General features: G+C 27.9%; 1 protein-coding gene across 1 annotated transcript; it reads right to left on the bottom strand.

Moving 5' to 3' along the window:
- Positions 1 to 4,201: 4,201 nt before the first annotated feature.
- Positions 4,202 to 5,934, bottom strand: LOC119673870 (cuticle protein AM1239-like). Its single transcript, XM_038084952.1, has 3 exons — positions 5,886 to 5,934; positions 4,466 to 4,898; positions 4,202 to 4,400 (listed from the first exon to the last, which is right to left on the bottom strand). Exons 1-3 carry the CDS (start codon positions 5,895 to 5,897, stop codon positions 4,327 to 4,329), a joined length of 519 nt encoding a protein of 172 aa, XP_037940880.1. The 5' UTR covers positions 5,898 to 5,934; the 3' UTR covers positions 4,202 to 4,326.
- Between the last annotated feature and the right edge of the window lie 9,338 nt (positions 5,935 to 15,272).

Below are 15,272 nucleotides of genomic sequence, written 5' to 3'. Positions count from 1 at the left end.
GCGATATTGGAGCTGAATATTGTCTCATACGTTGCTTTTGCTTTCATGATTAACTGCAACAAAACGTTTGGAAATTGTAAACAAATTTTATTAATTTATTTATTTAATAAAAGTTTTTCAATATTTTAATAAATATGCGATGCTTAAAACAAATATCCAAGGTTAAGCGTAATCTAATAAACATAGCTACCAAAATGCAAACAATCTCGGGTATTATATTTTATAGTAACTGAAAAATAAAAGAACATATCAATTATAAATATATATTAAGCAAACTCGCTAATTATTAATAGTTTACCATTAAAATTTACCCTTTTTACCATAGAAATCGCTACGGTTTCCTTTACTGCACTTTGTTCCATTGTTTTTCTTACTAAGTGTTCTGTTTTTCTAATCGACTGCGCTTTGTTTTAGTATTTCTCTAGCTTTATTTCTTATATAGCAAATTCTTCTAATTTCTAAACGTTCATTCGGCTGTTCTTCATTTTTATTTTGATTTATATTGCACATTAGTAGAATATTTCTAGTACGTTTGTTTTTTGTTTTAATTTTATAAATTTAAAAAAATTATTTTAACACATATTTGAACGAGTTTTCTATTTAGACTACAATTTCGATTTTTCAAGTTTATATTGAATGTCATTATATTAAAAAAATGTCTATAGTCGAAATAAGTAGTTCCAAATCTAATGTTTAATACAACTTTAAAACTTTACTTTATAGTCGTATAAATTATTATTATTTAATTTTTTTTTAATTATATTGGTTTATATTGAACCAATATTCGTTAATAGTTTTATATCTTACTTTTTCTGAAATTGTTTTCAAACGAATAATACTTAATTTTTAAAGATCTTCTTTTTGAATTTATATCAGCCTATAGTGACAAGATCCTTTTGACTTATTTCTACGATCGGTATAAGATATGTCAAAGCCATCGCATGTGCTAACGCTGTAAAAATCGGATCATATTCAAATAGGATATATTTGAATATATCCTCTCAAGTTTGATGAGACCTAATGATTTGTATGAATTGATTACCATCGACTTCGTAAATTCGAAGGTTCGTTAGCTACTTCAGTCATTGATTCCAAGGACTTATTAACTTGGAGAAGATGGTTTTCTTTTAAGGAAGCACATTCTGCTTAAATGTGCTAAAATTAAAAATTTAGTTTCTCTGCAATCTTCGTATAAAAATTAATTTGATCAATTATAATTAATAAGATTTTAATTTGACAACTATTTTTGCAATACATTTTTATTCATGTTTATTATAGTTAATAAACAGAAATTTATATTTTTAATTAAAGCCATAAACATGCGTATACGTATTAGTTAGTATGCATGCCTTGACATTTTTTCAATTTATTATTTCATTCAATAGTAGTTGGACTGTTAAAATTAATATCTTCATTATAAATGATTAGCAAAAATGCGTTGACTTAATAAATTAAATAGGAGCAACTTTTAACAACTATTAATTAAATTCATTAAAATTTTCGTAAATGCTTAACATAAAATATTATGAATATTGAACTAATAAGTGGAATATTAACTAATTAAATAAATAATAGCAAAATATAAAAAATCGTATGTAGTTAATATATAAATTCATATGCATAGAATTTTAGTGAATGTGTCAAAAAATCCGTTATACTTATTTCTTGGCTCCAATAATATTCTTATAATTATTATCATTTAGCAAATTAACTAAATTTATTGTCATTAAATAAAGTTATAAATATTTTGATTTTTAGTGTTAATTAAAAAATTAAAAACTGCTAATGCCATAGCGTGAACTCATATTTCATATTAACATCTCGATTTTCTATTAATTTCTTTTCATTTATAAATAAGCATCAGTAGTTTTTTTGTAAATAACTATACAAATGAAATCAAAAAAAAAATTTAAAAAATGTGCTATATATTTTATTTATTATTAAATTTATTATTTATTTTTTAATCTGTATTATTCATTTATTCATGCATAATTTCTATAAAATTAGTTTGCTTGACGTATGAGTTACATTATTTTCATAACATATTTTTAGGCAATTTCAATACATATAAACATTTAATTTTTCAAAGATAAGCTTAATATAAAAAGCTTTTCCATTGGATACGCCCAAGCATAACTGTTCGTAGTAATTATTAAATTAGCTCCATGTAATTCAACTGATATCTGATCATTTCTATATATCTGTCAACTTTGACGTATTCTGACAAATGGACTATGCAAAAATAGTTCCTGAATTTACTATTCTTAAAAATTATTTTGAATATTTTAAAAATTTTGACTGAATCTCAAAGAAGTTGATTTAACTTCTTGAGATTCAAAGAAGTTGGTTCAACTTCTTGATATTCAAAGAATCGAAAAATAAGAAACAAACATTTTAAATATGTTTATTACATATTAGAATAATTGCTAGTTTGTACCACTGTGGATTATTGTCGTCCCATTTTTTGACTAATTATAAACTGTTCACAGTAGGACTTCCTTTCCTCTTTCCTATTTAAGAAACCATATTGACTCATTAATGAATTTTGTAAAACTTTTCCATTGCAGTGTAAATGCAGGTCCACAGACATTAGATCTTAAATGATTTTATAATCCTTTCATATTGATTTCAAAACGTTTCAAACATCACTCATATAGGTATATGATTAGGATATATTGATTTGAACTTAACAATTGTTCAAGAACAAATATAACATAATAATGGAATATGTATGGTCATTCATAACTTAGCTATTTTTATTACCCCACTATGTATTTTATAATACTAGCATTCTAGTATTGATATAAAGTTGCTCTAAAAGATATCAAGGGTAAAAGAGTTATTAAATAAAGTCTAAGTCAGTACGGAGAAAGTTGCTATTTCGAATATTTTGTAAAAAGTATTAAGAGTATAAATCAGTTCTGTTCATTTGATAGTATATGAATCAATTCAAGATCTAAGATTCAAATGGTGTAGGTGATTCAATCACCTATATATGGAACTATATTCAACAGCCTCGGTGCCAAACTTCGAAGCATAGCAATGTTTGCTGTAATCCAAGTCGTTAAGACATTTTAACGTGCAAATCTTTAAATTCAATTCTAATATTTATCTTGATAGAAAATATGATAATCTCTTACTTTGAAATCAAACTTTCATGCTCCTTAGTTATTTTCAACGGAAGTAATATACGACAACTCAATTGCTTAACGCTGAGGTGAATTTGATAATTCTTTGATGATTACTGATAAATAAACTACAATGTTCTGTCAACTGGAAGAACAAAGTGAATCAGCTCCTCTCGATATACGACATCTTTATCGTTGGGACTCGCGCCAAATATTATGTTAATCTATTATTATAGGCAACAAGCCTGTGAGGTGAATTTGATAATTCTTTGATGATTACTGATAAATAAACTACAATGTTCTGTCAACTGGAAGAACAAAGTGAATCAGCTCCTCTCGATATACGACATCTTTATCGTTGGGACTCGCGCCAAATATTATGTTAATCTTTTATTATAGGCAACAAGCCTGCTTCAAAGCATTACAGTCTCTTAAACTATTTTGTTTATTTCACAAAAATTATTAATTAGTAAAGAGGATTTTCAAAAAATTTATTAATTAATTAAATATAAATGACATGTTATTTTCTATATTCTCAGAAGAAACTCTCAAGGCATTTAAATTGCTATCAATTTTATATTATGAACCATAAAATCCAAAACTTCATGTTTAGTTGGAATCACAGTACTAAAATAGTGGTTAAAGACACTAATAATGAATGTTTGAAGATTTATTCTTACTTCACACTAAAACAATGCACTGGATGACAAGGCCATAGTAACGAATGATTATTATTTAATTCTATTTTTAGTTCTACTTTTATGCCATTTTCATAAAAAATCAAATCACTAAATAACTTTTTGAAATCATACTCTCATTGATTTTATATAGATACAAATTTTGTCTACATGAAGTCATTGCACGGAGCCATAAATTAAGACAAATATTCGGCACCGAAGTGGAGCACAATCAGTGATGATATTTACAAATGAACATTTTTTCTGACCATTAATCACCACGAATTGAGGAGCGTCGCTTATTGCGTCAAGCAAATTTGACAGCTGATAAATTATGAATACAAATTCTTAAGTATTTTTGAAGAAAAAAACTCATAAAATTCTAAAAACGGTTGTAACTCTTTTATTAATAAGTTGAAATTAATTGGTTTATTTAGTATTAATTTAGGAGATAGAATATTGCACTTAGTGCATTATTTGAGGTAGCGTCTACATTAAAGTAATTCAAACTAAGCGGCTTTTCAATTCAATCGAGTGATGACAACATCGGCTGGTTGTTGAGTAGGAACCAATTGTTCAGAATTGACACCATCATCTGAAAATTGATCATTTTTGTTATTAGTTGTTCTATATGAGAAAGTTATGTCGAGAAATACTTACAGGTAATGACAGGATGGAAACCATTATCATCGGCAGTGTATTTGACAACTACACGTATACCTTCTGGTGTAACGAAAGAATATGATCCTTCAACTACTTCCTTCTCTTCATCATTACCTACACGTACAGACACACCATGTTCTTCACCATGAATGCCATTTTCTGTTTCGTAATTATAAGAATAAGTGCCATCGTGATTTGGTACAATTTCTTGAGCTACAATACGCGCTTGTTGTGCCACAACATCGGGATTGTACTGTTTGAAGTAAGTATCGTAGTGCTGGCGTCTATTGTAGTATTCACGGTTCTTGTAATAACGATAGTGGTCATTATGGTATGGATTATAACGTCCACGATCGTCGTATCTGGAAGTTGTTGCAGATGATACAGTGGAAGCAAAAATTGCGAGTAAAGCAAATACAGCTAGAAAAATCTGGAGAATAAAAATAATAAATTTTATTAAATTTATTAAATTTTATTATTTAAAATTAATAAAATTTAAATGGAATTTAAGTAAATTAATATAAGATCAAATGTTGCTCATTTGATTTTTGTTATAATTAAATACACTTATGTGTCAGCTAGTTCGAATTCTGGTAATATCACCGGTTGATGCTAGCTATACAATCAAAAAGGTGTTGCCACATTCATAAAAGATGAAATTGTATTAGTTTTATTTAAAACTGTTAAAAGGTTTATGGATATTGCTGAATAGGGAAATACTTTGCGATCTCACTAGGACGGTGCTCAAAGCTGATACCTTTGCCGTAGCTTGTGGTAGGATTGATGCCAGGTTACCGTCGGTTAAAGAATCATGTCTGGATATTGAAGGCCATTCAATAGTTTCTTTTGAGTGTTTTATATATTATTTATCCTTATTTTGTGCTTGTGCAATGTAGATTAAATGTGCCATGAACATTTTTTTCTAGCGAATGCTCGTCTATATGTTCTGTTGTACATCCTCTTATGTTACTTAGAATCAGATTATCAGCGAAAGCAGAATGGATGGTGACAATAGTTATTTCTGCTAATTCCCAAAACGATTACCCGAATATGTCTGCTTTATAAAGCCTGTTACTGCTGTAATAATTGACATTTTTAGGAGGTGCCTATTTCACGGACGTGTAATCTCAATAGCCAGGGTCTAATACAATAATGATAATATTGTTATGTGTTCATATTACTGCATACATCTTTTTCTTATTTATATTGACACTTTAAACAATTTTTTCAAACAGTTCCTCATTGTCTGCATTTCTGCCTCCAAAATAAAAACCAGGATGAATATTTTAAATATTTTGTCCAAACAACATATCACTGTTTTTCCATATTATTACTTAGAACTCTTTAAGATTTTTTTCTTGATTTTTTAACTCTTATTTTATTAAATTAACTTATATCAAATCTTTAAAAATTTTACCAATTTTGCCATTTTTGTTCTAAAAGTACACAATGTTGCCACTAGAGAAGATGCCTTAAAACTGTATCAAATCAATTTGAGATGTCGCAATTTATACAACATTTTTGTATCTAACGAAATTTCAAAAATAAAAAAAATGGCGGCTCTGCCAAAATTAGTATTCCAAAAATTTTTATTACCAAAACGATTTTCTTAAATGAAATCAAATGAGCGAGAAGCCAATCCAAGCCCAAAACATCTTCACAGATTTCATTTGTCAATTTCCGCTTAGAATTTTGCTTGCTGAGATTTTTTCTCATTAAATTTATATTTCATTTAAATAATAATTTGCTTAGTCAAAAATAGCAAAAAAAGATTGAAATGAGATTAAATAAACTATAACAAAGTTCCAACACCTTAACAAGTATGAAACGGCAATTAATGGCGGATATTGTTTTTGAACGAATTTGTGACTTTAAAGTGTTTAGGCTAAGTGATGTACACATATGCCATCACAGATACAATTCAACTCACTCACGTATCCACGTATCTGTATCTTTGTACTATTACCAAAAATGTGGCGGCACATCATTTGTTAAATAACTCTATTCAATCACAATGCAAATGTTTTGCAGACCCAGCCAGAGGGGGGCTAATTCGATTTTTATACATTTAGAGCAGGTTAAGTTAATAAAAATGTTAATCTAATATTTTAATGTATTTTCAAAATAAATATTTAACTTAACAACTTCGATTTAAATAATTAGGCAATTTATCGAATTAGCCTAGGTATTATAATGCAAATTTTATGATTAAAATATGTATGAAAAAATTTTTTAAAATTTTCTCAGTCTGGACGACTTGACTTTACGCATAAAATTTTTTAAAATTTCAATATTCAATCGAAATTTAAATTTAAAAAAATTTAATATCTGCAAATATTTTAGCATATTCTTTTAACTTGACAAAATTATTTGCACTTATTAAGAAGTTAGGTATTTTGACTCAGGAATTTGTCTCCATCCCAATTGTATTTTTACACACAAAAATAATTAAACAAATCCTTTATTAATAAAGCTTATTCTTATTATCAGTCAGGTCTGCATTATGTCGTCAAAGACTTCATCTACATGTGATAAATTGAAGAAACCAATTTACTATTCACTATTTATACTTGTAATATACGTAATGTACGTCAGTGATTTGGTTTCATTAACCCCAAGTAAAAGAAACTTACTGGACTTGGTCACTAATTTTAAAAATTAGGCTAAAAAATAGGTTTAGTAGAAAACCGAATAAACATTTACTACTGAATTAGGATAAGAAACAACAGCAAATTATAACCAAGAAGATTATAGATCTTGTTCAAATGTCTATATTGAGAAAGTAAGTACTTTTACGTGCTCAGCTTTACATATTAGCTATGACAATAGCACATGACACCATAACCCATATAGCCTAATATTAGATAAAGAATATTTTCTTCATTATAATATATGTAATTAAATTAATATTATAATCTACAAAGTATATGTTATCGAATATTAGAAAAATAAATTTTGATCAAAATTGCGTTAGGGTGAAAACAAGACAATGAAAAACACAAAACAAACGTGGATGGATGGAAATTTTCCAACTTTAATTCTTGATATGCTAAAAACTAAACAATATTTCCATTGTTATTAATCAGTTAAAAAAATGTTTATAAACAGCTGAATTAGCTAACATTACTTTTGAAATTGTCATGCCCCGGAAATCGGAATCGTGACAATTATAATTATAGTTATATCTTATTCTTCTAAAGTAATATATGGACTACAAAAGTAAAATTTACTTAACTGAGTAATATAATAAATAGAAGAAAAAGTTGTTTAGAACAGAACTGTCCAGGCCAATACAAGTCACTATAGAGATTGGAGGGGCGCAGAAACAAATACATACATTCATAGTTGTTTTGGAAAAAAATAAAAATAAAGTAATAATGTTATAATGTTAAATTTAGTTTTATTAAGGTAATTTTAATAATTTATTAATTGTGGTAGATTATAAACATGTCGCGTACCGTGGGCCGTGCTTTGCACAACCCTGGTTTAGAACAACTGACGCAACTAAATCCCATTTTTGAGTAAACTAACTATGGAAATCGTGATCGTGGCAGTTATATTTATAATTATTTCTTATTCTACTAAAGGGGTATATGGTACAAGTACATATAAATGTGATTTTGTATATAGTTCAAAATTTATTTATTTTATTATATTTTTTATTTTAATAAAATGCTGATAACATTATGAATGTACTTATTCCTCACCATAAACATATAAACCTAACTACGCATTGCATATTTTGTGTTAGTTTAAGTTAACACCACATTAGCCCAAAAAATTTAAGAAGTTTAAGATTCTATCAAAAAATTTAAAAAAAATTACATCATTAAATATTAAATTAAGCAACCGCTGCAGTTAATATAAAAGCAAATAAGTGTCACAAGAATGAACTCGTAATTACCACGTCTCGGTATTCAACGACTTCGAAGCCATCAACAGCAGCAACAAGCTTAGCAGAAAAAAAGTATTAATAATAATTAACAGACAAAAGTAAATATGGCATCAGCAGCATAATTGACGACGCTTACTGCGACAGAATTGAAACCAACAAAAGCAACAAAAGCAACGAAGCAACGAGCAGTAACATTAACAGCAGCAATGAAACTGAACCAACTGAACCAACTAAAACAATTACACAATTACACAAACAAACACAGACGACCTTCGCATTTAATACGTTTACATTGGGCATTGCATGCCACTAACACCTTAAGCAGATGCAAACGCACACAAAGACAAATATTTTACATTAAATCATCACATACTGTGATGATTATGAACGAAAACTTAATCTCCAACCAGCAGCAAATTAAAGCATGCAAAATTAAAATCATTAATAATTGCATTTTTTTTTTCTTTTTTAATAAAAGAATTTAAATAATTTCTATATAAGCAATTTTATGTTTCATTCAGAGTTTGTTAAATAATTATTTGAAACGAAATGTATACTCTGAAGTTCAAGAAACTTTGAGGAAATCCGTTAAAATAAAATACAATATATGATATTATAGTAATTATTTGCCAAACCAACAAAGCAATAAAACTTTTCTAATTTAAAATTACAAGCGTAACCACAAAAATGTTTAAAAAACATACAAAAATTAATTAAAAAATTTGCATAAACAAATAGAATTGTTGCTAATTAAGTTAAACTGGTGCAAAACACCCTGTATACGCCACGAACTATACAACAATCGGAAGCAACTGCTGATCACTTTGCGCTGATATAAACTAATTTATTTAATATGCAAACATAAAAACTCATTATAAAAAGCGCGTTAAATATTTAACTTCATTAATAACGCGATGCTTATCTGCTACACCAGAAACGTCAATAAATGTCAAAATATTTTTCGATTTCGATTTCATATCAGTTTTATAGGCAGACTTTATTCAAAAATATGCTAAATACCAGATACACTTTTATACACTTAAACTGTTTAATTTCTATTAAAAAACATACAAGATCAAAAAAAAAAAATAAAATTTGCATAAATAAAAATTTGGAATGGTTTTATTGTTTTTAAATAATTTATGCATCTCGTGAATGCTCACAACTATTCATCGATTCTTGTGTCGACGAAGCTGTTGATGTTACTTGGGTGCTTAAGTGCTTAGGTGCTGTCTTATGTGAGAATTATTATAATTTTTTGTTTTCATTAATTATTAAAATTATTTTATAATTAAAAATCATATAAAAATCGAATAAAATGTCAATAATGGACACAGAAGATTTTGATATTTGAGACATGATGTTAAAAACCGAAGTCGTTAAAATTGAAACATTAAAAATTGGTATTATAATAATATCAATAATAATATCTAAGACAGTAAAATCAGAACATTAAATATAAAATAAATTTTTTATGCTTTATACTAATATTGCGCATGTTTTTTCTTTATTTCTGTATATGCGCTTTATAAGACTATAGCCTATAAAACTTAATACAATTAAGATAAATATTTTCAATTCAAAACAGATAGAAAGAAAGATACAAACATTTTTGAGTAAATGTCTGCGGAAAATCCTAGAAATATGATGGTGTAACCACATATCAAATGCAGAACTTTTGCTCCAAACAAATCAGAAAGCTGCTGAAATAAAAATACGAAAACGGAATGGGTAGGGCATACTACGCGACGACTAAATAAATACATTCCACGACAAGCTTTGACATGGAATCCACAAGGCAGCAGATGCCCTGGGGCACCGGCTTTCACTTGGAGAAGGACAATTGAAAGAGAAATGACAGAAGCACACTACACATGGAACGATATATACTGAGAAGCATCTAACAGAGTGGGGCACCGGCTTTTACTTGTAGAAGGACAATTCAAAGAGAAATGACAGAGGCGCACTACACATGGAACGATATATACTGAGAAGCACCTAACAGAGTGCAGTTTAAGAGAATCGTTGCGGCCCTATGCCCCACTAGGGGAAACGGGCACTAAGAAAAAGAAGAAGATAAATATAGAATAGATAGGATAGATGTCATTTTATTTTATAATTCTTTAAATTATTTGTTTTTTTAAATGTACAATATGTATTTTTAATAATTTTTATATGATTCATCCACTTCGTTGGTATCCTAACAATTCAATTGAATGATGATTTACACTGCACACAAGTTTGCTGCTTAAGTCTTTCGTTTGGACGAACTAAGCCGCTATCAGTAAACAAAAATTATTTTTAATTGCCGTTAATTAAATTATTATGTTATATTCTTAGTTTTATTGGCATGTAAGTAACCTTTCAGTGCAAAATATTTACAAAATCTGAAATTTTATACGACCTCGCCGAATTTAACGAATTCAACGAATTTTTTATGCACAACTTAAGCCAAAAAATGTAATTTATGGATAAAAAAATTATTGGCGACAATCATTTTTTAAACAGCAATGAGGCAAACTGGTTGTGTAGATACTTACATGTATGGGCTAACAATAAATATTGACTAAAGGCTTGTAAAATGCAAAAGTGCTGAAGATGGCTAATGTCAAGTGAGGCATAAATTAATAGAAGCCACTTTTGTAAATGTCACATGACACAATAAAGAAATTAAAGTAATGACAATAATATAATTTAATTTAAACAGAATACTTATAAGTTCAATTCTTTTAATCATATAAAAGAATTTTATATGTATGTATATAATTCCGCGATTGTTGACCAATGAGTCGAATTGTGGCTAGCAATTGAACGATAGATGTTTTCAATGTCTGTATCGATACAAGTTTGTGAATAAGATTGGATCGTACGATTTTAGCCACCTTTAGATTATAAAAATACGGAAAGTGACGTACAAAACTCAGAGAGTCATCTTGTACTTGTAAAAGTTGTCATTTCCACCAGAACCGTTATCAATAACCACTCAATTGAACTGGAAGGGCTGATCTGCTCGAATTCGTATTCTAGGTGGCTCATATATGTTTCAAAGGTTATGTTGCATTTATAATTTTCCTGTATTAATGTACGATACTTTGCTTTTGTCATAAATATTCAGGTTAAAATGCCATTTCTATTTTATATTTAATTATAATATTTAAGGAAAAACTACTTGAATAAAACATTTTTCTCTCCTTAACTAACCACAAAAATTTTACAAAAATGGAATATATAAAACAGTTTACGACTGAGACCACCAAGTAGTTCAGTCTGTCACAGTAATTTGACAAAATTAAATTTAATTAAGTATTAAATTCAAACTTTTATGTTTTTCATTAAGCATATTTTTTGTATATAGAAAAGCAGTTATCACAAGAAAACAACCTCGGAAGCAAAATTTATTGCAGATAGTAAAATTTTGATCCAATTTGATCAAATAAAATTAAATGAATTTTGCTGATTTTCGATTAAGTGTCATTTAAATTCTTATAATTTTCTTATAACATGTGTAAAATAATTTTAATATTATTTTGTTTAAATTATATCACAAAACTTGTATCTTTTTCTAATTAAGAGAACATGTTAAAGCAATCATTTAAACTTATTAATATTAATTAGAGCGCCATTGAATTTAATTATCATAAAATTAAATCCAATTTTGCTTTAACGAAATTAAACATTTTGTATTTTTATTGACAAAATCATCATCAGTCCATTGATTATTTTAAAAAATATATTGAACATTTCTTTGTCTCGTACATATTCGAATTATTCCATTAATCATTCCAACTTTATGAATACAATAAAAATACTTTCTGTAATTGAATCGTTTTAATTAAATATAAAAAATTCTTATTTAAATAAAATAAAATTATTGTAATTATTTTTCTTTTTCATTAGAGCGTACCTTGACGATGGATTTAGTTCGTAAATAACAGAAAAAATTATTCTCATTATAAATGTCAACTTAACTTTCTGCAAAATAGATAAAGCATAAGTTATATTTTTTAATTGCTCCCAAGTAAATTGAATAGCACGAGTAACATAAGCGGCCTGAAGGAAAACCACTTCTTTTGTGAGTAACATATTCAGAGCTAAATCTTAGTAGTTGCAATTCTAAGGTGTTCTAGAATATTGCATAGAATATTTTTACTTCTGAAAAGTATTGAGTCAATCTCATACTATGCACTTTGCATTGACTTTGTCTATTAAATAACAGTTTCTACTTAAGAAGAGAAATTTTCTGTATAGTCATTATAAACATTATCATATACAGCAGGGCTGCCCAAACCAGATGCGATCGTGGCCCAATATAAATTGCTGTACAGATGGGAAGGACGCAGAAACAAATACATACGTTCATAGTTGTTATTGTAAATATATTATATCATTATAAATACGGTTATAATGTTAAATTTAGTTTTATTAATTTATCAATTTGAAATAATTTATTTGGTTTATCATAAAAATAATATAATGTGGTTTTAGCAGTACACCAAAAAAAAATTTGTGTGATTGTAGTAGATTAAAAACATGTCACAGGCCGCACAAACATTAGCCGCGGAGCCCATGTGGCCCGTGGGCCGTACTTTGGACAGCCCTGATATGCAGGATTTTAATTTGACAATAAAAAAATTCAGTTCTACAATTAAGAAACCCTGACTTTAAGCTTTTAAACATTCGTCAACAATATATTTTTCTTCTATTCAAATTCGCATCCGTATTTTATTTGATTTGCAAATTGTTTTTAGCGCATGAAGCAAAAGGCTTGTTAGAAGGTAATGATGGAAATAATGATATCCCGAATCGGTGCTTTTTCATCACGTTCATTCAATGTTAAGATGCTAAGATCAATTTGAAGCAGTCGTGAGATATTGCTGTTCGTATGAGACGCAGCGAATCAGCTTTCGACATATATTCTACATTAGTTATTTACATTACATTACATTATTTATTTATCATAAAAAAGTTGGATGAAGGAAGATTTTTTATACTTTATATGTGAAGGCACAATTCCACTTCTGTCGTCTCTTAACGTTGTAAAGTTTCCGAGACCGACAAGGGTTAAATTTTATTCTTTGGGGAAGACATATCTTATTATTATGTTGAGACTAGTTGAGTCAATGCACTTGACCACTTTTACTTTCTATTAACTGCTTCGATCTGACAATCTTCGTCAATGCCAACCGCAAACACACCTCTTATTGCCACAGCGTTGCCGCCTCTTCTTGTTTCTATATTTCTTGTGACAATAGTGTTCTTTTCTTTTGGCTGCTTGTAGTTGTAAGTTAAGGAATGGTTTAATATGTAACTTGTAATTTTGACAGATCTAACTTTTATAGATAAGCACCTTGGTAGTGTTTCTATATTAAAGATCATTGCATTGCCACAAATCTGTAAGACGTATACACATAATTGTTTTAGAATTACTTTGTTTATCAAAATTTTGATCTTAAAAATGAACTGTGAAGATAACTTAAATAATTAAAGGAGTTTTCTGAATTGTAAGATGAGTTGCATCTGCTTTACATCAATTTTCAGACAATATTATGGTTCAAATATATTCTCATTTTTACTGGCTCATATATTATGGAATTGCAATATTGTTGACGTCAATCTTCTCTTTTAGGTGTAAATGTAACTAATACAGATGTTTGCACATTAGCCTTTATCTTCTATTTTAATAAGCACTCGTAAATTAAACGTTATTGCATCTGCAGATATTGAGATGCTTCTATTGGGGTTCCACCTCTTTATATCAGTTAATACATAATAATGGCGATGACGATGGAAAACAATATATCACATACACTTAAACAAAAAGTTTCAGCTTTATAAATAAACAAATTAAAAAAGATTTTTAAATCGTAAAATCGTTTTAAGATAGTCTGATGTAATCCCTACAAAGTTAGAGTTGTGAAGCTATAGCTTCGCAACTTCATATTCTTAATTTAAATTATTTCAAAACTCATTGTCATGATTAAATTTGATCTGCTTTTAAATTTACTTCCTCATTATATCCATTATACAAAATAATTTCATATAGTTTCGTAGTCCGAGTCATACGTAACAAAGCATGACTAAAATTTAACACTTAATGTTTTTAATTAAAATTATGCGATATATGTAAATAATATGAACATAAACAAATATGCTCGAAGCATTAATCTTTTTTTAACAAATATGCATTGTCATAATTTTTTAACAAGTCTCCAGACTGCAGTCATTTTTGCATTTCCAGTCTCTTCACATAGCAGAGTATTCAGTTGCGACAATCATTGGCTTAAACATTGACCTTGTCTCAGAATCTTGAGTTGCACTCATGGTATTGGGTTTTTATATTTGAATTAGTAATTGCCTTAAATAGCCGCAAAAGTACCAAGAATTTTTTAGAATAAGTCATAAATGCATTTTCTGCGGCTTTTTATTGATTAACCTTAATTTAATGCTATGTACGTAAGAGATATTAAAAATTTTTTGAAGCCCAGAACGAAGTTTTGGGTATTCATGTATTAGAAGCAGCAAAATTTCAACGTTTTTCATACTTCAAAATGGTAATAAGCAGCTTTATATCTTTAATAACTTAATACTAAATATTTGATGAAATTTTTTGGCATATAATTAAGAAATGAAATACATTTCAAATTAATCTAAACCATGAACAGAGAAGCGTGAAAATTTCAGATTTGTTTAATGATATTAACTACTTCTTTTAGTAATGCAATTAATATTTAAATTATATATATATGAATATTCCATTAAAATTATGACAGATAAAATTTTATGAATATTTTACTTATTTGATTTATTAGTCTTTTGTAATATTTTTACAAAGATACAAGCAAAGGTCAAAGTCAAATAAGACAACTAGTTGATTCAATTCATTGTCATTATAGAAACATTAATACTTAA

This window comes from Teleopsis dalmanni, chromosome 2 (genome assembly GCF_002237135.1).
Source record: "Teleopsis dalmanni isolate 2A chromosome 2, ASM223713v2, whole genome shotgun sequence".
In the NCBI taxonomy this organism is placed as follows: domain Eukaryota; kingdom Metazoa; phylum Arthropoda; class Insecta; order Diptera; family Diopsidae; genus Teleopsis; species Teleopsis dalmanni.
The sequence above is the reverse complement of the archived record's forward strand: the minus strand, read 5'-3'. Positions and strand labels throughout refer to the sequence as shown.